The sequence below is a fragment of the Haematobia irritans genome, chromosome 3, assembly GCF_050003625.1.
Source record: "Haematobia irritans isolate KBUSLIRL chromosome 3, ASM5000362v1, whole genome shotgun sequence".
NCBI lineage: Eukaryota > Metazoa > Arthropoda > Insecta > Diptera > Muscidae > Haematobia > Haematobia irritans.
This window is the reverse complement of record NC_134399.1, coordinates 29,036,674-29,063,459: the sequence shown is the minus strand read 5'-3', so window position 1 is coordinate 29,063,459 and position 26,786 is coordinate 29,036,674. Positions and strand designations below refer to the sequence as shown.

The window sequence follows — 26,786 nt, the reverse complement described above, 5'->3', positions numbered from 1 at the left end:
GTAATGATAAGAAGATAGTGGAGGAAAACGTCCTCTAGGACATTATTCGTTGCACGAGTGCTCTCCTTAGCCAGCACATCCGCTTCCTCATTTCCTATTATCCCACCAGTGCCCAAGTAGCCAGCACAGAGTTATATTATGCTGTTCAGTGAGAACCTTGAGTTCTCTATGATAGCGGCTGACTACCTTACCCCTTATATTCGCACTGTCCAATGCTTCTATAGCTGCTTGACTGTCGATGAAGAAGCTGATATCGCTTCTGAATAACGGCCTCATCAACAGCGACTCAGAAGCCTTTGTAATCGCAGAAATCTCATCCTGGCTTCATGCTGCAGATGCTGTTCTAGTGTCTTAGAGTGACATCCAGTGGCAATCCGCAACGCACAAGCTATGGGGTCCTTACATGTGGGGATTCTCTGGACACGAATGTGGATATCAAGTTCAAGGTTCACTTCCTTGGTCCACGATGTGAAAATGGTCGCAGTAGATTTAGGGGGCGGAAATTTTCAGATTCCTGCCGACAAAGAAGTCCCTAAGTGCAGGGAGGTAGTCATTTATCCTCACCTCAAGCTCCCTGATGTCAGTATGGAACAGTCATCCGCATAGGGGATCAGGTGAACATCTGATGGTTGGAGGTGAGCTCTAGCCACGTTAAAAGTTAAAAAGGAGGGGGACAGTACATCGCCTTGAGGTACGCCTTGTTTATTTCGCCTAGGCGAAGATGTTTTTCCTCTGAATTCCACATAAGACTGTCTGCCAGCCATTTCTTAAGATTATTAGGAAGGGAGGTTCCTATAATATCCCCTAAAAGGGTGGTATAGTTCACTGTACCGAACGCCTTAGACCAGTCCAATGCTACGAGAATCGAACGTTTATGTTGCTCCTTACTATTCAATCCCTCTGCAATATTGGATGCTAATTCACACAAGAGACGGTCTGTATGGTGACTGATTAAAGAAGAGTGAAAGGAAAGAAGGATTGCTTTCGAAACTCTGAAAATCTACAATGGACGAAGGAACTGGTAGTGACATTTATTACAGTGAGCTAGGAGGAGTATTTTTGATGCAGAAGCGATATCGAGTGCTTAGGATTCTCACTGAATAGCATAATATAACTCTGTGCTGGGAACCTAGGCACTGTGGAATGGGCGGAAATGAAGAAGCAGATATGCTGGCTATGAAGGTTGCCCGTGAAATTAATAGTGTCCTTGTGGACGTTTTTCCTCCGCTGTCTTCAAATCTTTACAAGATAATAAATTATGGTCAGAACGTTGGGTATTTTCGGAAGGTTGGAGAGCAAACCAAGTTGATATGGAAAGACAAAAACCCTAAAAAAATATGAACAGACACGAATTGCAGCCTTTTATTGGCATTATACACTTGGGCATAACACATTTGGAAAATATATGGTAGGAATAGACTTTAGGTTAGGTTAGGTTAGGTTAGGTTAGTTGGCAGCCCGATGTGTCAGGCTCACTTAGACTATTCAGTCCATTGTGATACCACATTGGTGAACTTCTCTCTTATCACTAAGTGCTGCCCGATTCCATGTTAAGCTCAATAACAAAGGACTTCCTTTTTATAGCGGAGTTCGAACGGCGTTCCACATTGCAGTGAAACCACTTAGAGAAACTTTGAAACCCTCAGAAATATCACCAGCATTACTGAGGTGGGATAATCCACCGCTGAAAAACTTTTTGGTGTTCGGTCGAAGCAGGAATCGAACCCACGACCTTGTGCATGCAAGGCGGGCGTGCTAACCATTGCACCACGGTGGATTCTAGGAATAGACTTTAAAGATGCTGATATTTGCGGATGATGTCAGGAGCCGGAAGTTACGGAAGACTTGTACCAACTCCCGTATAAGTGTCCAGCATTATCCTTTAGAAGAAAAAGGAGACCAGTATCCTTTTTCTTGCAGGCTCTCATCGATCTGCAAGAGTGTAGCTTAAGGGAAATACTTGCCTTCATCAGGGCCTCTGGTTAAATCATATAAGTTACTTTAAGAAAGACGGATAAATGGAAATTCATGAGCGACTTTAAAAGTGACCACCTCACGAAGAAGAAGTTGAAAAAATTACCTCGAGGAATCACAATGGCCCTATAGTGGTCTAAGTGGACATCAATTCGCTTTAAAAGTTGTTACCATCCTATTCAAGCTAACCTAAATTTCTTCATCCTCTTTCTCCATGAAATCTCACATCAAATTACAATAATAACGATGATATTTTATTTTGAAAAAAAAAAAAAACACTTAACAACAACACAAACTAATTACTCAAACTCAACAATAGGGCTGTTCCCCTCTTAATCCAATAATCGGCATTTTCCGAACCAGATTTTAAATCGACAGCTATAACAAAGGATCCTGCACGTTGTGGATAATAATAGGCTGGGCATGAGTATATGCCACGAGTTCGTTTCTTTGATTGTTCCACAGGTTTGAAATGTATGACAGGCATGGGAAATACCAATTCCATGGGTAAAGGTTCGGTTAGACATTGAGCTTTACGTAACCAACCGGCACCTTCGAGATACATGCCTCGTACATAGACACCACCACCTTCACGAACAATACGAGCTGCTGCAGTATCCTCTTCTACAAAGACATGAAATTCCCAACCCAATTCGTCTATGGGAATGCGATTTGCTCGAGCTGAGGTTTGTAAGACGGCTGTTATAAATCCTGTGGGGAAGGTGTAAGCAGCTAACCAAAAGAGGCTAGGAGGTTTCAGAACTTTGGCCCAGTGGCCGAAATGATCAATACGAAAGATCAAATCACGAGACCAAGAGGCCAAAGGTTTTTCCGATTGATAACCTATGGATGGGGGGAGGAAGGGGAGTTTAGCTTAACTTCGTTTTCATTTGGCTTAGGGCCAATTACTACTCACATTTTAACCAAACCTGCGGTACTCTTCCCTCATATACTGCCTGATAGATATCCTCCAATTCCGTACTCATTACCACTAAACCTTTGATGCCCATCTGTAGATCTCTGAGATGATTTTTTATATTCCTCAATAGGACATTATAACGTTCCATTTCTTGTAGTAACACAACTTCCAATGGTGACCGATTAAGGCCTATAAGTTTGGCTGTCTGCTCATAGTTCAATTCATCCGGAGTACTTTGGGCGATGTCATGGGCTAAACGTAAGACCTTAACTTCTTTACTTTCACCCACCGAGGTTGAGGATTGAACCTGCATGGATACCAAAGTCTCAAACAGCAAACGAGTTTCTCCAATCAATGAGGCAATATCAGCATTAGGATGTTGGCCAAAGGCCTCAGGTTTATCAAAGGTGGGAAATTGTTGAATATGATCCATATAAGCTTGAACATCTCCCTCCAAGGGTATAAAGTAATTGCTCAACGATGACAATCTGAAATGGTTGCATAGATACATGAAACAAAAGTCTTCTCATCCCTTCCCTTCACACTTACCTATATTTATTGATTTTTATGGCCTCCTCACAATAATACTGATTTATATAGGTCGCCAATAATCTACGATCCCAATCATCGGTAACATGACCACCATAATTTACTCCTGCTATCAGATACTTTAAAGCTCCCCAGGGAGTCTCTTCGTATTCATTCAAATAGAGCAGCAATAGAGCCTCCGAAACTTCAAAATCCGAATCATTGAAACTGTAGACGACATTCCAGCCCAATTGCAGAAATTTCTTACGCTCCAGCAGAATGGTATGGAAAAAACACAAGGAAAATAATAATTTCTTATATTTCCCGGGGTCATGGGCCATTTCGAAATTATCAACATTGACATTACTATACAATCGCTTCATATTGGCCTTAATTCCCCTAGGAGGCTCCGTGGTCATTTTGATACTTGTTTGCAATATGGAGATGGGAAATTCCGGATGAGGACTGGAACTAAGCCATAAACGAAAACGTTTGTGTAACTTCATAGATTGCATGGTGGCTATAATTTTATCCAATGTTGGCATCCAACTCAGGGATAAATGACAATTGGCCAAGAATACCCAATTGCCATCACGTATGCCATCCATTATCATTTTTGTTGCTACTGGGGCCTGACCTTGACCCAAACTCAGAGAAAACATGCGAGCCGACATTTTCACTTGCTCAGCCAAACTCAGCAGGGACTGAGCTGGATCTACTCCAGGCGATAGTACAAAGATCAGAGGGGTCTGTGAAATGGACTCTTCGAATGTGGTCTTTAGATCCAATACTGGGGGTTCAACAAAACGCTGACCCAGAGAATTGACAATAAACTGGGTAAGGCAAAATTGCATTCGATCCGGTCGTAAACATCGCACAACACACATCTTCTGGAAATCTGTCAATTTATGATTCCATTCACCAACGAGATCTTCATTTTCGGGATTTGTGGTAGCATACCACACTGTGGAAAAAATTAGGGAAAATAATTCTTTCATCTTAGAATATTGGGTATCACAGGGATCTTCCTCCTAAAACCCCCCAAAACGGAAATTGGCCCAAAAAGAGTGTTCGAGAAACTATTATGCTCAGAGAGTTAATTCAAGCTATAAGAAACAAACCTCAGGTCTAGAGACAGAAACTATTTAATAAGGAAACATTTAAATCTCAAAACCCTCTTACAAAATATGGGCCTGCGTTTTTCTATAAGCGTATCAAAAAATTCTTGTTTTAAGGTAATGTAATGTGGTCCCTAGGATTCATAGAGAAAGAGGAAAACGAAACTTTGCATGAAGTTGTTTTTATTTATGTATCCCTACTGGATACGTGCAGAGTGAAATAAATGTCAACTCAATCGGCTTCGCAGGACACTCTAGTGTCCACAATTCGGTAATACAACTTGAATTGCCGATTTCCGAAGTGTGAAGTATCTTGTGATGCCAGATCTTAAGTGAGCCATCATTAATTCGGTCTCTCTAGGCAGCCGCCAAGCCACAAAGATGTGACTCGGATGATCACACTTCTGCAAGACGTCTTGAATTTCAGGGTTCCACAAATGAGAGGTAAGGTTTTAGGTACCTGTAGATGTCTGATCGTAGGTGAGATAGCGCTAACCCAGCCTCTCTAATCCGCCGTCTCTAATCGCCGCAGCCCATTGGTTGTCTTTCCTCTAGTACAATGCGTTACCTTCGACTTCACCCTTATTCACGCCGGATGGCCTTGAATTTTCCGGAAGGTGCCTGCCATGAAGTGGTATGGTTTAGGTTGTGTACGCCATACAATTTATCACGAGCCGGGTTAGATTGAGTCATCAGGGACTTCCTCTTCACAGATCTCGGTGACTCTTGAAACAGTCCTGTAGAAACTTCCTACATATGATGTTCGTTAATGTCTGTAGTTTTTATGACTCTTTCGGTTTCGAAAGGAGATTTTTTCACTTCTGACACTAACGGAGGCTTTTTCTTTTCGGAAGCCTTTGGCTGATCACTTTTGTATGCATTCATATGGCTATCATGAAAACCGTAACCTACACGTTCTTGGGTATGGGCTAGATGTGGCAACGACTCAATGTACAATTTAAACACCACTTGTCGTCTTGGTCCAACCACCTCATCCAAACGACCAACCTTCCAATCGGCGCATCGAAGATCTGGGTTAGGATAGGTTAGGTTATGTGGCAGCCCGATGTATCAGGCTCACTTAGACTATTCAGTCCATTGTGATACCACAGTGGTGAACTTCTCTCTTATCACTGAGTGCTGCCCGATTCCATGTTAACCTCAATGACAAGGGACCTCCTTTTTATAGCCGAGTCCGAACGGCGTTCCACATTCCAGTGAAACCACTTAGAGAAGCTTTCAAACCCTCAGAAATGTCACCAGCATAACGGAGGTGGGATAATCCACCGCTGAAAAACTTTTTGGTGTTCGGTCGTAGCAGGAATCGAACCCACGACCTTGTGTATGCAAGGCGGGCATGCTAACCATTGCACCACGGTGGCTCCCAAGATCTGGGTTACATTCCTTTAGCCTGTTTAATATTGACTCAGGATCAGCAGGGTTTGCAGGTATCCATGCAAGTGCTCTAGGTTTAGCCTTTGTGACTTTCTTCTCGACTATCTCCAAAGCGGTTCCTTCCCCAAACTTCACCTCTGGTCTGCAAATGCGATTAGCTTAAATTGTCCTTGATACCGTCCAGCATCTTGCCATCGAGGGCTTGGTCCTGAAAACTTTTTTCGCACCTCTGAGTAGACACCAGATATCGCGTTCCCAATTTTTGCTTGGAACCATACCGTCCAATGCTCCTTTGTTAATGATGGCTATCACAAGACTATCTTTTGCAACTGAGTCAAACGATCATTGATCCCCTTGGGAGGATGGCAGCTCATCCGGTGATCGTTCGCCTTTTCCAGCTTCAAGAATTTCTTGAGCCCATTATAAGGAATCGCTTTGCTTAGCCGATAACGTGCTTGGGTCGATTGATCCTAATTTCTTTAGGATAAAAAAAGGATTTCTGCGTTCCTTGAATCTCTTTCGTGAGGGATTACTTCCTTTTGATGGCGTGAACTTAGCAACCCAGTGGATGACTTTGAACTTCGCTGTATGGTGGCTTAATTTACCACCACACTTGGTATTCGTAATAATTTAATTTACCACCACACTTGGTATTCGTAATAAGTATTTATTACGATGAAATTGAATAATTCGATAATAAAACAAGTAAGGAAAGTCAAAAGTCGGGCAGTGCCGACTATATTATACCCTGCACCACTTTGTAGATCTAAATTTTCGAGACCATATCACATCCGTCAAATGTGTGGGAGCCTATATATAAAGGTTTGTCCCAAATACATACATTTAAATATCACTCGATCTGGAAGAATTTGATAGACTTCAACAAAATCTATAGACTCAAAATTTAAGTCGGCTAATGCACTATGGTGGAACACAATGTTAGTAAAAAAATACGGGAAACGTTTAAATCTGAAGCAATTTTAAGGAATCTTCGAAAAAGTTTATTTATGATTTATCGCTCGATATATGTGTATTAGAAGTTTAGGAAAATTGGAGTCATTTTTACAACTTTTCGACTAAGCAGTGGCGATTTTACAAGGAAAATGTTGGTATTTTGACCATTTTTTTGTCGAAATCAGAAAAACATATATATAGGAGCTATATCTAAATCTGAACCGATTTCAAACAAATTTGGCACGCATAGTTACAATGCTAATTCTACTCCCTGTGCAAAATTTCAACTAAATCGGAGCAAAAAATTGGCCTCTGTGGTCATATGAGTGTAAATCGGGCGAAAGCTATATATGGGAGATATATCCAAATCTGAACCGATTTCAACCAAATTTGGCACGCATAGTTACAATGCTAATTCTACTCCCTATGCAAAATTTCAACTAAATCGGAGGAAAAAATTGGCCTCTGTGGTCATTTGAGTGTAAATCGGGCGAAAGCTATATATGGGAGCTATATCTAAATCTGAACCGATTTCAACCAAATTCGGCACGCATAGCTATAATGCTAATTCTACTCCCTGTGCAAAATTTCAACTAAATCGGAGCAAAAACTTGGCCTTTGTGGGCAAATGAGTGTAAATCGGGCGAAAGCTATATATGGGAGCTATATCTAAATCTGAACCGATTTGGCTGATATTTTGCAAGTTTTTCGAGACTCATAAAATATTCGGATGTACGGAATTTGAGGAAGATCGGTTGATATCATTTGAGTGTAAATCGGGCGAAAGCTATATATGGGAGCTATATCTAAATCTGAACCGATTTCAACCAAATTTGGCACGCATAGCTATAATGCTAATTCTACTCCCTGTGCAAAATTTCAACTAAATCGGAGCAAAAACTTGGCCTTTGTGGGCAAATGAGTGTAAATCGGGCGAAAGCTATATATGGGAGATATATCCAAATCTGAACCGATTTCAACCAAATTTGGCACGCATAGTTACAATGCTAATTCTATTCCCTATGCAAAATTTCAACTAAATCGGAGGAAAAAATTGGCCTCTATGGTCATTTGAGTGTAAATCGGGCGAAAGCTATATATGGGAGCTATATCTAAATCTGAACCGATTTCAACCAAATTTGGCACGCATAGCTATAATGCTAATTCTACTCCCTGTGCAAAATTTCAACTAAATCGGAGCAAAAACTTGGCCTTTGTGGGCAAATGAGTGTAAATCGGGCGAAAGCTATATATGGGAGCTATATCTAAATCTGAACCGATTTAGCTGATATTTTGCAAGTTTTTCGAGACTCATAAAATATTCGGATGTACGGAATTTGAGGAAGATCGGTTGATATACACGCCAATTATGACCAGATCGGTGAAAAATATATATGGCAGCTATATCTAAATCTGAACCGATTTTTTCCAAAATCAATAGGGATCGTCTTTGAGCCGAGACAGGACCCTATACCAAATTTTAGGACAATCGGACTAAAACTGCGAGCTGTACTTTGCACACAAAAATACATCAACAGACAGACAGACAGACAGACAGACAGACGGACAGACAGACGGACAGACAGACAGACAGACGGACATCGCTAAATCGACTCAGAATTTAATTCTAAGCCGATCCGTATACTAAAATGTTGGTCTATGATTACTCCTTCTTGGCGTTACATACAAATGCACAAACTTATTATACCCTGTACCACAGTAGTGATGAAGGGTATAAAAAAAAAACACGTCCGTTCAGTTCGACGGTTGAAGCCCAAATCATTGGTGTCAGTTGATTGATCCAAATCCGTCCTTATTCCCTTATTATTGGACGAAGTCAAATCGAATGGCCTTGGATCCTACAGAAGATGACCTCCTTGAAGAGGCATTGCTGTACCGCTTGGAAATTTCTCTACTAAAAGTTTAAAGTTTAAAATGCCATCCTTATTCCCAAATTACTAGTGGCTGTTGATTGTTTGCTTTCAGGTTTGGTGCCTTGACTTACATTAGATAGCATTAGGGTAGTCTCTCTAGACTGTCATCTCTCATCGTCGAAGACCATCGGGGATCTTTCCCCAGTATCATGCTGAATTGGTGTTGTGAATTTTTTCTCAGCAGCTATCTTCAAATCTGTCCTCATTCCCTTATCATTGGACGAAGTCAAATCGGATGTGTCCACAAAAAATTATCAGTCGGGTGAAGAGATTGCATTGTTTCCGAGACCATACTTGTTTCATGCTATAGATGCTGTTCCAATGATTCGGAGCGACAATCAATGGCAATCCACAGTACTCTGCACCACCACCAAATTTCTCCAACGCAAGTCAAAACCCCCAATGCCATCCTTATTCCCAAATCACTGATTGATTGTTTGTTTATCCCTTCTGTTTTGGTACTTTAAGATATCATTTATTAGATGGGATGGCACTAATATGTCTCTCTAGGCAGCCGATCCTCATCGTCGTAGACGATGGACCCCTTCTCATTGGGTGAAGTCGATTCCGATCGCCTTGAATTTTCCAGAGCATATCCTCCATGAGGTGGCTTGGTTTGAGTTGTGTACCCATAACCTACCAGCAACTTCTCAGTTGCTAGTGAGTGAGAAGATTGCATAGCCAAGACAATTTTAGGCTCGTGCTGCATATGCTTGGAGTTACTATCGGTTATGTCTTTGAACCGGGAAGATTTTGGTCCCCAGGGGAAAGTAGGGTTTCAGATGATCGTGGACAGACCATGTCACTGTCTCCAAAAGCAGTTTTCTGACAGATCTGTATTTTATTCAACAGAGTGTCCTGTGCCGGTGTTGTCCGTTCTTGCGCTACATGGTTTATCGCTGAGCGGCCAATTGACATATAAGTGCAGCCGTCCCGTAAGATATAACCTCAACGCCATCAGAAGGTGGTAGAGTAGGTGATATGTAGAAGTTTAACTGTGCCGGAAATATCACCCTCACACACTTTTAAGTCTTTAAGCGGTTCAAGCTAACAAATAGAACGAATGAATCGATGACCGGAATTGAAGCGATGATTGGTGCATGTTGAAAAACATCGGAGATATCACCCATCATACTATCTAGGGTCTTTATTGAGTTCCATCAAACCTCGCAAAAGAGCTTCCCTAGAAATTCTCCAATCTTTTCGACCAACCATTGATTCTTCCGCCTAATTTTACCTTGACATAATTAAACACACTGCTCAAACGCATCTTTCTTTGTCAGCACCGAAAGTTCCGACACCAAAAAAGGTAGATATTTAACGAATCACTGATATTATAAAGATTAGAAGCTCGAATTCTAGGCTTGTACAGTCTTCCCCACAACATACAACCTCAACGCCGGAGCCAGAGATATTAGCCCTTATACTCTAAATGGCTCAATAAGATCACCCATACCTGCTCTTTCTCTTAATCTTACCTTGCCATAGCTTAGGACTCTGCTCAAAGGAATCAATGATGCCATGGAAGCCAGCAACTTTATCCAATTCGGTGATATTGTCCCAGGCTTGCTCGCTAATCCATACTATGGGAAGAAAATGAGGCGTAAATAAGAAATTTTCCCATCATCAAGAATACCTACCGGGTGCTGGATTTGGTGGCTGTCCCTGTTTATCCAAAACAATTCCTCCCTTCAAAATAAACTCATATTCCCCATCGACCAGACGGCCAGCATTGGCCAAAATCTGGGCTGCCATATGTATCGAAAAGAGCAATTTGTGTTTCTCAAACAAACCGCGACAGGTATTCTTGTACACAGCATAGGTATGATAATCATTGATATTCATAATACGCTCGAAAACAATCTGATGTCGCGGACTCCTCTCAATGGATTGGCTAAAGAGTAAAATATAGGCTGCCAAAGAGAACACATACATGGGATCTATTTTAGACATATCCATGAGAACAAAAAACAAAATGGAAGCACGTTCCGCAGCAGGCTGATATTCTTGACGGGCTGTGTCAATTTCAATTTCAGTCACCTCGGCTGTGCTCAAAGATTCCTTGACCAATTTAGAGGTTTGGCGGGATTTTTGTAGAGTGGCAAAGAGCTCATCATCTTCGAGTAAAGATCCTCGACTCTCGTTGAGTAATCTCAAGATGGCATTATCCAAATCGATAAGAGTTCTCTTATTACGGGCTATGGTTAGAACCAATTCATCTTTTTGCTCTTCCAAGGCCGGCTTCTCTTTGCGGACAATAATACCCAAGAGTTGAGCTTGCAGACCATCTTGTTTAAGGGCAAAATTTACCAGAGTGGTCTTCGAGGATATCTCAGGAGGATAATGGGGATTTGAAATCTTGGTGGTTATATACAAACGGAAGTTGTCATTGTAGGAACAATATTTATCATTGAATTTGATCAGCTTCTGACCACCTTGTAAGGAATAGCTCTTGCGAAGTATAGGATTTATGGCTTGATCAATGTTTTCGCCTACATTTTGCAGCAAAACGGGGTAGCCATTTTGCATAGCCAACTCCAGTACTTTCAAATAATCCAATTGACCAAAATCGATTATTTTCAGCTCATTTTTCTCTTCAGAGTTCTTAATCCAAGTATTGGCTTGCATTTGAGGATCTATGATCAAAGGCCAGCGACTGCCCTGGGTAACTATAACACCATTCTCTGTACTAAAATCATCAGCTGGTAGACCTTGGATATTCCATTCTCTTATGGTGACAGCATCGGCCAGAAAGCCGGTTATTTTCAAATCTTCTGTGGCCGGTATAGCCCTTTCCTTGATGAGTAGGGCCCATTTTTCCAAGAGGATCTCACGATATTTCGTGTCAAATGGACCCAGATAAGATACAAAGGCGGTGGCTATCAAACAATCTCCAGGAAGCTTTTCAAATTGCTTATCCAAACTAGCCACTGTTTCAATCCAACGCTCCCTTTCTCCGGACAACGATTCCACCAGAATTATGGCTCTTTCCAATTGTTTTCGTAAACGTTCCTCCTTCTGTCTTAACTCATTCAAAAGCTGGGTCTTTTCATTCAATTGCCTGTAGAGATCAGCCAAGCGGGCATTTAGCTCTTCCAATTTCTTCCGGGCTGCTGCTAGCAGCGCTTGCTTTTCGGCCAATGTCCTCATGGCATTGTCCAGCTTCTCTTGTTTGGGCGCCACAATGCGATATACCTTTCCATAATTTTCTATGGCCATAATCCATAACATTAAGGACTTACAAGCCAACGACACCACAGCCACTTTATCCGGTTCCAATTCAGGATTTTTCGTATATATGGCAATACGCTTTAAAGTCTTATCGGATATATTATCACGATCGAAATTCTTGAGATCATTGAGAAATGTGGCTTCACCCAAAACTTTTTTGGCATTCTCCCAAGTGGGATCCTTACCCAGGAGAATTAGGACAGCTTCCATGACTTTTTCGATTTTCATAGGAGGTCTACCATAAGATTTCACTTCTGCGACATCTTTTTTGTTTAGGGCATCCAAAGCCTGGACAGCAGCATCAACCATGGGCATGACAACTTCTAAATCCGCTTTGGCGGCGGCCGCCAAATCCAAGCAAATAACTTCCTCACGCCTTATGACCACAGCATCAGCATCCACTTTCTCTTTTTGTTCGGTGGCCTCCGTTTTCTGTTCTTCAATTATGGCTATAAATTCCTCACACTCAACGGCTAGAATTTTTACTTGTTCCGAACTGACTTTCAACTCCTCAGACATTATGGAAACTTTTTCCTGAGTTTCGGCAATTTTCCCGAGGCCATTACGTAGCCTATTGGCACTAGAGGAAATATCGTAACGTTTCCGTTCCAGCAGCTCCTTAAAGCCACTAACCAATTGCAAATAATTCAGAGAAGTCACATAATTCTGGCGTTTCACCTCCAACAGCATCATCAGAGAGATATCAGAGACACTCGAATGTATTACCGAAAAAGCATAGGCCACATTTTGCTGTAGGACTTCTTCGGTGGTCATTATCAAACTGTCACGATGTTTCTCATCTTCACGCCCCGGAACTGGGACATTAATTTTGAATTCGCTTAGAAATTTCGTAGCAACTTCCAAGAGAGCCTCTTGAGGCCAAAGCCGAAACCAATTCGGTGTGGTGTTATTGATAAGGGCCGGATATTGCCGTATATAGGAACGAAAGGCATCACCTATGGGGCTCATGGCCAGGGCCACATGCATGTGATCTCTGACATTTTGCATAAAGAAATTATACAAAGCCTCTGTGGTCAACTGAACACCAGATCTCTTGGCTGGACGCTCCAGTTCAGTTTTCAATTCCTCAAACTCATCGGCCTTGAAGAGATTTATCTCTCCCGTACTCAACATATTATTGATGATTTCCAAAAAGGTATCCTCCACCACTTGCTCGCCACTGAATATGAATATGGTGGGGCGCTGTTTAATACCCGTCACCTTATAGAGATTCTTTAGATCCTCCCTGAACTCTTGGGTCTTGTATTTCTTGGTCACCTCGATTTGAAAAACTCCCATTTCCAAAATAAAGGCGGCCAATTTCACCAGAACCTGACGACCTGAACCTCCTATACCTATGTTCAGCATATGGCCCCTGGGCTGTGATATAACACGAATTATACGTGTCACATGTTCTATGGCTTCCTTGAAGAAGACCAAATTCATACGAGCCATACCAGGGAAATTATTGTACTCCACCATTTGGTCATTGATGTACTCGCGAAGTTTTTCAAAATTCAAATCCTCATAGAAACCTTGCATGCTCATGAAGTCTCCAAATATTGGCACCACCTTATTGGGACAAAAACTGTGGAATGTAACCTCCAAGTGCTTGCCCAACACTTCGTTTATTTCATTCACGAACCATCCGTAGTCATGATCATCTACCAGACGATCACTAAACACTCGGAAACATTCATGCACCCACAAACGTAAAAATTGAGCTTTCTTCACAAGAACTTCCGAATTAGCTCTTAGCAATCCTTGGAAAACTTTCGAAATATCTCTCAAATTAAAGAGATAATGTGACTTATTGGGAGTGGGTAACATCTTGGCGACCACATCATTGTATAGGTGTATGGTGGCTCCTGCAATACGATGCCAAAGTTCCCTAACCTCATGGGCGAACGATTGCAATTTTTGTTTGATCATTGTGCCAAATATGCGCATAATCACTGCCTCCGTGGGAAAGGTCATATTTAGCAAAAAGAATCTGCTCATCGTTCTGGACGATATCACTTGCCTACCACCACCTGGTGGACCCATGGCTGCCATGATCAGTGTATTGGTTACATAGATTTTCTGTTGATTTCTTCGATTAAACCAATATTTGTAATCGATCCATTGGCGTATCAACTCTAAGGGAGGCTGAGACCCATACACATCTTTTGCCGGCATATTGAAATCATCCATAAAACAAATCATCTTTTTACCTCCAATTGGTACAAAATGTGTTTTGGTACGTTTTTCTGTACGATTTTCAATTGATTCCTGAAGACCTGCTGCGGTTGTCTGCAAGAAATAAGGGAAATTGTTGGGGAAGTTAGTAGAAGAATTGGATGAAAGCTGTCAGCGCTAACATTCCAAGGATCTAGGTTTCCATAGAGGGAAAGCAAGGGCCTAGCTAGGGATGAGGATTGAGGCATTCCTATAAACATGTGAACCCGTGAAATTTTCCGTTGACATTTGAAATATTTTAAAAACAGTATTTGGTATGGGAATTGCCCTGTCGCCAGAGAAGGGGGAGAGCTAATGAAAGATTGGAAGATGGTTGAGACATTTCTGTAAACATGTAAACCGCTGGAAGTTTCTGTCTACGCTTGAAATATTTTAAAGACCGTATTTTGGTGTGAGAATTACCCTCTCCCCCATAGAAAATCCTAACTAGACCAACGGAAGGAAGGCAAGATCGATGGAAGTATAGTTATGGACATGTGCCATCAGTTGTCAAAGCCATAAGTCATCACTCCTCTTTCTGCTCTATGACCAATCCTCTGAGGTTCCAGATATGGAAGCATTGACGTAATGGAAGTACAGTTATGGGCATAAGTGATTAGTTGCCAGGGCCATTAGTCATCAGTCTTCTCTGCTCTACAACCAATCCTTTGGGGTCCCAGATATGTAAGCACTGACGTTGCTATGCTAACTTTTGGAATGGGTTTTAGCCATTCTGCTCCCAAAACAAAAAAACGCTTATGTAAGGGAGTCCAGAAGACAATTCAGGCATAATTCTGCTCTGATATGAAAATTAAGTTCTTGATCTCTACAGAATTCATCTTCTTTCCCAGCTATGAGCATTGGTCATCAGTTGTCGCGGCCATTAGTCATCAGTAGTGATGACGGTGAAAGGATTTTTTCGTCGACCTTCAAAGCTGAAGGGGACGAAAAAGTTGTTGGCCACTTCATTCTTCAACTCTGAAACAGACAGCTTTCCTAATGATACGTCCCAGGAGAAGGCTTTAGTCGGCTCGATGTAAGTATTAGTATATTATTTTCAACATGTTTTTTTTACTCCAGGAACTTTGTCTCTATAACCAATTTCCAAGCTGGGTCAGGTATGGCGGTTCCTATATCTCTTGACAGCGGGTCCATGGCTAAAATGATGATCAAAGGTTTCTTCATCCTCACCAAACGCCCTAAAGACATCACCTACCGCTGCTCATATATAGAAGAAATGTGCTCTCAATTATAGGATCCCGATCATGATGCCCACGACAATCCTGTCTGCCGGAGACTGAGCTAGTGACCTATGTCTCATAATCCTCGCCATATGCCCTAACTTTCTTAACAAACCCACGACAATCCTCGCCATCTTCCTACATTACTTCAGTTCAATAGCCTTAATCTACATCGCTCTGTGTGTCTTCATTCGGACAACTCATTACCACTAGGGGATTTGTAGTTACGACGATGATAGGATTTTTCCGTCGACCTTCAAAGCTGAGGGGGTAATGGGGACGAAAAAGTTGTTGGTCACTTCATTCTTCAACTCTGAAACAGCCAGCTTTCCTAGTGGTACGTCTCAGGAGAACGCTTTAGTCGACTCGTTGTATGTTTCAGTTCATTCTTTCCATCAATTCCTTCTTTTACAGCAGGGAGTTTGTCTCTATAACAAATTTTCGTTTCTAATATAGCGTTTTCCTGATATAGAGGTTTCTATATCTCTTGACAGCAGGTCCGTGATCCAAAGTCTCATCATGCTCACCATACGCCCTAGATACGTAACTTTCCGCTGTTCCTATGTAGCGCAGATGTGCTCTGAACTCTAGGTTCCTGGTCATGATGCCCGCGACAATCCTCGACCTCTTCTTCAGTAGTCCTTCTCTTGGTTAATTGGAACGAGTTGTCATTCGGGATTTGTAGTTATGACGGTTAGAGGAGTTTTTCGTCGACCTTCGGAATTGAAGGGGGAAGAGGGACATTAAAGTTCAAGCAATTCCAGATCCATTTAACATCTTTTCCGATATGGCGGGCTCTATATGGGTGGTTGAGGTGGCGATCCAAAGTCTCATAATTCTCATCATCCTCACCATACGCCCTATATACCTAATTTTCCGATGTTCCTATGTAAAGGGTGATACGGTCAAAATTTGGTCAATATAATCTTGACGTATTTCTTTCAATTTTGCATTTACAAAACCTGAACACATCTCATTTTGAAGGTGTGTGTGTGTAGAATGTTGCTCCTATTTTGATTTTGGAATTCACTCTTCAGTTGTCAAAATGCCGTCCAAGCAAGAAGAGCAGCGTATCAAAATTTTGCTCGCGCATCGCGAAAATCCGAGCTACTCGCACGCAAAGCTGGCAAAATCGCTAAAAGTTGCCAAGTCAACCGTTACAAATGTAATTAAAGTGTTTGGGGAACGTTTGTCGACAGCCAGGAAGTCTGGATCGGGGGGAAATCGAAAACCGGAAGCCGCTGAGACGACTAAGAGAGTTGCCCGTAGTTTCAAGCGAAACCCTAACCTCTCTCTCCGAGATGCCGCAAATAAGCTGGGTCTATCGTCTACAACCGTGCATCGAGCCAAAAAACGAGCCGGACTATCGACTTACAAGAAGGTAGTGACTCCAAATCTCGATGATAAACAAAATACGACGGCCAAAGCGCGATCCCGGAGGCTGTACACGACGATTCTGACGAAGTTTGACTGCGTGGTAATGAACGACGAAACCTACGTCAAAGCCGACTACAAGCAGCTTCCGGGACAGGAGTTTTATACGGCAAAAGGAAGGGGAAAGGTAGCAGATATTTTCAAGCACATAAAACTGTCAAAGTTCGCAAAGAAATATCTGGTTTGGCAAGCCATCTGTACCTGTGGCTTGAAAAGCAGCATTTTCATAGCTTCCGGGACTGTCAACCAAGAAATTTACGTGAAAGAGTGTTTGAATAAACGTCTGCTGCCTTTCCTGAAGAAACACGGTTGTTCCGTACTGTTTTGGCCGGATTTGGCATCTTGCCATTACGGTAAAAAGGCCATGGAGTGGTACGCCGCCAACAACGTGCAGGTGGTTCCCAAGGACAAGAACCCTCCCAACACGCCAGAGCTCCGCCCAATTAAGAAGTACTGGGCTATTGTCAAGCGGAACCTAAAGAAGACCAAAAAAACTGCTAAGGACGAGCAGCAGTTCAAGGCAAACTGGCTTTCTGCGGAGAAGAAGGTGGACAACGTGGCTGTACAAAATTGGATGGCAGGTGTCAAGCGTGAGGCCCGGCAATTCGGATTTGGAAAAGCGAAAGCCTAACTGAATATTTTTCCTGAATTTTATACTAATTGAACTTGAAAAAGAAATTTAATTTGATTTTTAAATAAACGATTTCACCGATTTACACGCTCTTTCCTTTGAACAAATTTTGACCGTATCACCCTTTAGCACAGATGTGCTAAACTGATCATGATGCCCACGACAATCGTTGCCGTCTTCCTACTCCACTTTAGTAATCAATTTATTGTGTCTGAAGGACTACTTACTTCTCATGCCCGAATGACAACTCGATTTCCGTCTACCATCGGAACTGAAGAGGGAAGAGGGACAATAAAATTCTAGGTCATTTAAACCTACACCTCTAAAATTCAGTTTCTTCGCGCGTTCTTGTCTTCGGTTTCTTCTTTTATTCTAGAAACTTTGTATTTTCAAAAAAAATTAGTTTGTTTTCAACCAATGCCAGCTTCCATTTAACATCTTTCCCGATATGGTTGTCTCTATATCTCTTGAGTGCAGGTAGGTAGCTGAGATACTAACCCAAGGCCTCATCATTCTCCATCCATACACACATATCTAATTTTCCGATGTTCCTATGTAGCGCAGATGGGCTCAGAAGGTTCCTGATCATGATGCCCACGACAATCCTCGCCGTCTTCCAACTCTCCTTCTGCAGCCTTTCTCTTATTCTACATCGCTCTGTGTGTCTTCAGTGCCCATTCGGACAACTCTTTACAATTAAACCACTAGGGGATTTGAAGTTAGGACAGTGAGAGTAGTTTCCCGCCAACCTTTGAAGGTGAATGAGAAAGGGGGGCATTACAGTTGTAGGTGACTTAATTCTATAGCATTCATTTCATCGGTCCCTTCTCTTATTCCAGGAACTTCGTATGTTTAATAAGTTTCTTAATTCGTTTTTAAGCTAAGTCAGGTTCCATTTCACATCTTTCCCGATATGGTGGGTTCTACATTTCAATATAGTTCGATGGCTGATGTAGTGATCCAGGGGTTCACTCACCATACGCCCTACATATATCACCTTCCTCTGACCTAGATTCTCGTTCAAAAATTCCATGACATTTGCCTAACAATCATTTCCCTCTATTAGTTTTTCTGGTTTCTCAAACTCCCAGGACCTTCTTCCTGATGTCAAAATTTCACACTTGGTGGTCATAATCACCACAGGTAAACCATTCCATCCTACCGATCTTTTGCATAGTACCATCTAACCAAAGAGTCAGCCTAGCAGGCGGACAGACAATTCTTTCAACTCTAGGAAATCTGATTTTAGAGGTTTCTCTATATCCCCATCTTAAACTAAACTAAACTAATCCATACAACGATTTGAGGCCAAAGTCCTAGAATTTCCCCCTTTAAGCCTTGGAATTGAATCCCCTTTAAATTACTTACCTGTGCCGATATATTTATTGAGAGTACAGTGAATTTATTCTTATCACAAGCTTCCATAACACTAACAGCAGTTGATGTTTTTCCTGTGCCCACATTGCCCACCATTAAAACTGGATGATTATCTTGCAAAAGTTTTGATACCAAATAATCATAGCGTACCGTATCCACAGTGGGTACAATGATTTTATAGAAAGGCTCACTGGAGGAAATCATCAAATTTGAATATTACTTTACTCTTATATGCAGTAATATAACGGATATAAGAACCTCAAGAAGCTATTTTGCAACCGTAATGCAGGTTATCTGTCTCAAAACGGATAACCTGCAGGTTACGACGGAAATGATCTGTACACCCAGAGAAGGAATATGATCACCCCAAACATGTTTTAAGAGCAAAATGTTATTTTTGGGTGGTGACCATGTAACATGGTTTTCGCAACCATGTTATTTTATCGGAAATCATGTATCTGATTTCGGCAAGCAGGTTATATTTGACGAGAAAATAACATTTTAGTGACAAACATGTTACATGGTCACCATACAAAAATAACATTTTGCTCTTAAAACATGTTTGAGGTGATCATATTCCTTCCCTCACAAATTGTCGAAAATTTCAACATTAGAATAATGATTTCTCACCACCTTCAATCAATTGGTTTTACTCAAGAATTGGGTGCTTTACAAGCTCAACGACGTGATTTTCGACACCCAACATAAATAAATGATATGAGAATAATTCTCGTTGGGTTGTGGGTACCATCAGTTTAAGAATGTGGGTTCTTAAGGATGATGGCAGGAATCGCCCGAAGTTTGACGAGTAGTAAAGCGAGTGGCATAGAACGCTGCCGAACTTTCGATAGCAGAATCGATGCATCCTAACGCGATCCGTTCGCATCAATACCTGTAAACTTAACGCGATCCGTTCGCATCCTAACGTTATAGTAGACTAGCACTCCTCACCACCTCCTCCCATACCCTCCTCTCCCTCGGCTATTCGACCACCCACCTAACACGGTTCCGCGATTCGATCGCTTCAGCAGTTCGGCTGCTTCCACGGTTCCACTGCCCACCACCTCCTCCCATACCCTCTTCTCCCCCGGCTATTCGACCACCCACCTAAGGCGGTTCCGCGATTCGATCGCTTCAGCAGTTCGGTTGCTTCCACGGTTCGTCCGTTTCAGCGATTCGTTCGCTTCCGTAGTTCGGATGCTTCAGTGGTTCGTCCGCTTCCGCTATTCGTTTGCTTCAGCAATTTGGCTGCTTCCGCGGTTCTTCCACTTTAGCAGTTCGGCTGCTTCCGCGGTCCGTCCGCTTCAGTAATTCATTCGCTTCCACAGATCGGCTGCTTCAAGGGTTCGTCCGCTTCTGCGATTCGTTCGTTTCAGCAGTTCAGCTGCTTCAGCGGTTAGCCCGCTTCACTCTAGTGCTAGTATAGTCGAACCCTGTCCTTTCCCTCTTATCGTTGCAGGGACAGAACGACACCATCGTTATCCCCGTCTACTAAAACCAGTCTACCCTTCATCATCGTCATACCCGCCTACGAACACCAGTGGACCCGACACCAACGACCCAGGATATCCAGTCAATAGACCACTTGATCGGCGATGACTGTGATGAGGGAATAAGGACAGTAATGAAGGAATAAGGACGTCATTGAGGGCGGCACACACAGCAGCGGTTCAGAAGGCAATATATTCTTACCAGTGCTGCGAATTGTGGACAGTCGCCACACATCAAGAGTCCTGCTAAGCCGACAGACCTGATACCTATTTCACTCTGGACAAACCTAGTAGAGGCAACTCGCTTCCTTGAGCTGGATGTTGAAGCTTAAATGTCTAACCCCAATAACTTGTTTGTTTTTATACCCTCCACCATAGGATGGGGTTATATTAACTTTGTCATTCCGTTTGTAACACATCGAAATATTGCTCTAAGGCCCCATAAAGTATATATATTCTGGGTCGTGGTGAAATTCTGAGTCGATCTGAGCATATCCGTCCGTCCGTCCGTCCGTCCGTCCGTCTGTTGAAATCACGCTAACTTCCGAAATAAGCTATCGACTTGAAACTTGGCACAAGTAGTTGTTATTGATGTAGGTCGTATGGTATTGCAAATGGGTCATATCGGTCCACTTTTACGTATAGCCCCCATATAAACGGACCCCCAAATTCGGTTTGCGATTGCTCTAAGAGAAGCAAATTTCATCCGATCCGACTGAAATTTGGTACATGGTGTTAGTATATGGTCTCTAACAACCATGCAAAACTGGTCCATATCGGTCCACTTTTACGTATAGCCCCCATATAAACGGACCCCCAAATTTGGCTTGCGATTGCTCTAAGAGAAGCAAATTTCATCCGATCTGGCTAAAATTTGGTACATGGTGTAAGTATATAGTCTCTAACAACCATGCAAAAATTGGTCCATATCGGTCCTTAATTACATATAGCCCCCATATAAACCGATCCCACGATTTGGCTTGCGGAGCCTCTAAGAGAACCAAATTTCATCTGATCCGGCTGAAATTTGGTACATGGTGTTGGTATATGTTCTCTAATGACCATGCAAAAATTGGTCCACATCGGCCCATAATTATATATAGCCCCTATATAAACCGATCCCCAGATTTGACCTCCGGAGCCTCTTAGAGGAGCAAAAGTCATCCGACCCGATTGATATTTGGTACGTGGTGTTAGTATATTGTCTCTAACAACTATGCCAATAGTGGTCCATATCGGTCCATAATTATATATAGCCCCCATATAAGCAGATCCCCAGATTTGAACTCCAGAGCCTCTTAGAGGAGCAAAATTCATCCGATCCGGTTGAAATTTGGTACGTGGTGTTAGTATATGGTCTCTAACAACCATGCAAGAATTGGTTCATATCGGTCCATAATTATATATAGCCACCATATAAATCGACCCCCAGATTTTTTCTCCGGAGCCTCTTGGAGGAGCTAAATTCATCCGATCCGGTTGAAATTTGGAACATGGTGTTAAAATGTGGTCTCTAACAAACACGCAAGAATTGGTCCATTATATATGGCCCCATATAAACCGTTCCCCAGATTTGATCTCCGGAGCCTCTTGGAGGAGCAAAATTCATCCGATCCGGTTGGAATTTGCAACGTGGTGTTAGTATAAGGCCGCTTGTAACCATGCCATAATTGGTCCGTATCGGTCTATAGTTATATATAGCCGATCCCCAATCACACAAAAATTGGTCTATAACGGTTCATAATCATGGTTGCCACTCGAGCCAAAAATAATCTACAAAAATTTTATTTTTATAGAAAACATTGTCAAAATGTTATTTCTATAGAAAAAATTGTCAAAATTTTATTTCTATAGAAAATTTTGTCAAAATTTTATTTCTATAGAAAATTTTTTCCAAATTTTATTTCTATAGAAAATTTTTTCCAAATTGGATTTCTATAGAAATTTTTTTCCAAATTGGATTTCTATAGACATAAGTTTAAACTTAATTATATACGTATTTAATCGGCCTTTTTTAGTTTAATATATACCACGTATGGACTATGTGGTATATATTACGGTGTTAGGAAGTTTTAAGATACCTTGCCATCGGCAAGTGTTACCGCAACCCAAGTAATTCGATTGTGGATGGCAGTCTTCAGTAGAAGTATCTACGCAATCCATGGTGGAGGGTACATAAACTTTGGCCCGGCCGAACTTACGGCCGTATATACTTGTTTTCTTTTATTTTTCCTATTTGTTCTTTTCATACATAAATTCCCAGGGGCTACAAAAACACCAACGACCCCGTCTCATCACCGTCACTAGACAACATCGCAGCGTCCATCATCGACACCATTATCATCCCTTCATCGTCGTCACCAGCCGGCACCGCCACCAGTTAGCTTCGTACCGTTTCAACATTGTCACCAACCAGAATCACCATCGTCGCTCGTCAGCATCCCATAGTCCTCACCACCGCCCAACCCTGTACAGCCCACGGCTCGCCATCTTCGCCGCCTCTTCAACCCACCAGCCCATAGATTGCTCTCAACCACATTTATATTGTAAATGTAATAAGAATTGTAAATAAAAAATTCCAGCAAAGGAGCAAAGTAGTGTGTTATTATTTACAGTTTGTGGATCCTTAAAAGGTAATCCCGGAAGGCCACAGGCCTACCTCAGCCACGAAGAAAACCACATTGCAATACCACAGGACAGGATTGACTCAGGAGAATTATTCTTCTGGGGTCTAAAACTAATATTTCTGGTGGGCCCACAGAGGGTTTAGTTTATAAGAAACGCATATAAGAACGCAAAACGGAATTCATCGAAAGAGCCCCAGGATCCTGTCTGGGCCAGGCCAGATGCATTTTTACTCCTGAAATCCAAGACTTCCGAACAATCTGTCACAATCACCCACATTCCCAGGGGCTCACCCAAATCTTTGACGGTTTCAGTTTTCCCAGTTCCTGCAGGACCCTTGGGACTACATCCGCCATACAAATGCAACGCTGTCGTTAGGGTGATGTAGCAACGATCTGTCAAAATCGCGTGCTTTCGGACTTTATTATATCAGTGATGTGAAAAATTTATATTTTCTTCAGAGTCTCTTATGTATATCGGTTATCTCTTCATATCAAAACATTGGACTTTTGTCCAACTTTCTTATATCCGTTATCTCTCAAACGTACACTATCTAAATAACTTACTCTTCATTATAACGCCATGCATCGGAAAGTTTACTCTCCCATGGGAGAAAACACCGTTGCATTGGATCCACATAATAATCATAAACGGTATCCTTAATGGGAAACGTACTATCCATTTCTCGAATAAAAGCATCCAATTTCAGGCGACCCTGCTCATCAACAGTGGCACAAACAGACCATACCAAACAAAACATAAACCACAATTTTGTCATAGTTTCCAGTAGCTCTTCATCACCAGCCGCAATACCATTGGCCTTAGTGGCAAATCCTTCCAAAAGATTACACATCGAAATGACGACATTTAATTCATTGGTCTTGACAATTTCCTTACAATGGCCGTGCTTATAAGTCAAGACCCGATCCAAAAATTCATCGAAATATAGAGAAATGAATTTGACATAGTCAGAAGGTTTTTGCCTTTGCATCCAAGATTTTACATAAGGCCTCCAACCCCAATCACGATAGTCATTATAGACCATACCACAACGAGAGACTGTGGCCGGGGAGGCTACTGCCAAATCGGCTACCTCAAATAGCAGGGAAACTTGGGCTGGCATGGTTATGCGTTCACTGTTAACCAGCGTGAGAATTTTATTATCATCCATAACGGAATTCATATTCTCAATCCACACGGCATCGACGGGACCATCAAAGAGCAACCATTTTTGGGTAGGATCTTCATCGGCACATATCGTCCGCATTATGGAACTCAGCACACCATCTAACCATTCACCCGTGGCCAGATTATATTCACCATAGAGTTCGGCCAAATTCAAGGCCTTTGGGTTAACCGGATGTACAGCCACAGCAGGCCAACCAGGCTTTTTGTTCGAATTCATGCGGCCAAAAGCTCCTTGCAAGCACTTCCAAGTCACCGACTTGGCTGTATTGGTATCTCCTATGATCATGGTGGAGTGCCTGGAGTTTTTGGTCTCATATAGCTCTATGACCTTCTTCACAGCACTGGGTATAATCTGCAGGCCATTTCCCCGTAATTCATCCTCTATGGCCACCTTGAAGTCACTGTAGTCTATGAGGGGAACCTCCACCCCAGGGAATATATCGGACATTATGCCATTGAATAGGGGAAGATCATTGGCCGTCAAGCGGGCCACATTCATATCACGCATAGCCAAATAGACCACCTCCTCCTCTGAGGCTTGGGGTAATTGACGACGTTTACGCCCCGCATATCTCAGCAGAGCTACCATGGATCGTAAACCAAAGTCATAGTGATATTGCTTGGATAACTGCTGCTTGGCCAATTCATACAGGGTATAGACTTTACGGGCCAAACTTCGGGTATTGGTAAAGCCATCCGAATACAAAGTGTTCTCAGCTATAATGGCATTGTCGGGAACCATCATGGAAATGGGTCGAAACATGGACTTCAAATTGTCGGGCAACTCCGTGCGTCCAGCATAGCCTGGATTCATGGTGATGAATAGGCCCACCGTGGGAACCAATTTGATTTTCTGACCTTCGAATATAAACTCGGTCAACTTGGCCGAGAGGGCTGCTATAATTGACATAATTTGCTGGGCCACAACTGAAAGGACCTCAATATTAATGCGATTGAATTCATCGAAACAGCCCCAGGATCCTGTCTGGGCCAGGCCCGAGAAATTTTTACCAATACTCTTGAAATCCAAGCCTTCCGAACAATTTGTCACAATCACCCACATTCCCAGGGCCTTACCCAAATCTTTGACGGTTTCAGTTTTCCCAGTTCCGGCAGGACCCTTGGGACTACCGCCGCGATACAAATGCAAGGCTGTCGTTAGGGTGATGTAGCAGCGATCTGTCAAAGGGGTAATGACCAAACGGCCCGAATTACCCAAATACTCATAGCCATACCAATGCTCGGTATTCGTTTGCCTCACCACACAAGTCTCCGACTCGCGATGCCAATAGAATCGCAATTGGGAAAACCATTCAAAGTGGCCCACATCTTTGCAATTATTTTTATACATACGCTCGATGACATCACGTCCATGGATCTCTACCGTGATCAAGGTATTCACTTTCAGGCGCATAATTTTACTCAAATCCTTACGGCTCATCTCGGAAAGTTTGCCCAAAATTTTACTTTGCTTGCGTTTCAATTTACGCAAAGGTTTCTTTTGATCCACCATTTTGCAATGCATCAAACTGCGTGTACATTCCGTGGTCCATTGGATCAAACACGTGGTGTTTACCAATTGGCCCGGCCACATAGAGAGCCATTTCTCCCGATTTGTGGCCAGCTTCCTCAAAGAGGCCCGTGTTAACTTTAATTGCTCTCTCATCACGGCAAACATAAAACTCTCCACCATACTCAACCATTTCTCCGAAGGACCATCAATGTAGAGCACATTCAAAAACTCTACATACTCTCCATCGTCTGCGTACATACCCAGAGCTTGCCAGCGATTTAATGCCTTACCCACCCGCTTTAGCTCCAATTTCACAAGATTATCAAAAAGCTTTTTCAAATGCACCTGTACCAGATCTGGCCTTCTATTATTGCCCAAGATCTCCAATAAATCATCGTTCGATATAAAATAGAAACGTGGAAATAATTGCCGCTTACTCTCCAAATAAATCTCCAAAGCTCTTTGTATGGCCTCCAATCGTTCATCCATTTTCTGAAAGCGATTCAACAAAAAAGGTGGCTCTTTTATATGGGTAGCCTTCAGAGCCGTCTTAGCCTCAAACATATACATCGTTATGGCCTTAAACTCCTCCGTTATTGTTGCAAAGCGTTTAGCCTCCGCCGGCAATTGTTTCCGTATATCCTCACCACCGAATATATTCTCCAAATACAACCATTGTCTCTGAACTAGCAAAGCCTTTTCCAAAGTCTCTGAAATATACGAAAGTGTCTTCTCCCAATAATCCACCACCGCTGCGAAAGGTTCCACAAATCTGGTCGATTTCATTGAAGATATTTGAACCATATGCTCTTCCAACAATTGCGAACATTCGTCGACACTCTTGATTTTATAGATTCCATCTCGATAATGGATCATTTCAAATGTCTGCTTACGCCAAATGCTAGCAATATTTTTAATACCATTTTCAATTTGCAACTCCATAGTTGCTGCATTTGAGATATCTTGAATATCTTCTGAGTAGGCTTGAAAATCAAGTTCAATAATAAGTTCCAATGT

General features: G+C 42.2%; 1 protein-coding gene across 1 annotated transcript; it reads right to left on the bottom strand.

Moving 5' to 3' along the window:
- Positions 1–2,206: 2,206 nt before the first annotated feature.
- On the bottom strand, positions 2,207–26,786 carry kl-2 (dynein heavy chain 2, axonemal kl-2). The gene is made up of 7 exons (XM_075300440.1): positions 23,635–26,786; positions 18,945–19,143; positions 10,463–14,345; positions 10,301–10,405; positions 3,443–4,385; positions 2,891–3,381; positions 2,207–2,817 (listed from the first exon to the last, which is right to left on the bottom strand). Exons 1-7 carry the CDS (start codon positions 26,709–26,711, stop codon positions 2,270–2,272), a joined length of 9,246 nt encoding a protein of 3,081 aa, XP_075156555.1. The 5' UTR covers positions 26,712–26,786; the 3' UTR covers positions 2,207–2,269.

Coding starts and splice junctions, on each gene's coding strand:
- kl-2 (XM_075300440.1), bottom strand. CDS start 26,711: ATGGAGTTGCAAATTGAAAATGGTATTAAAAATATTGCTAGCATTTGG. Junction 10,406..10,462: donor GCCACCAAATCCAGCACCCG/GTAGGTATTCTT, acceptor TTCTTCCCATAG/TATGGATTAGCGAGCAAGCC. Junction 4,386..10,300: donor GAGTCCTAAGCTATGGCAAG/GTAAGATTAAGA, acceptor TTTTTTCCACAG/TGTGGTATGCTACCACAAAT.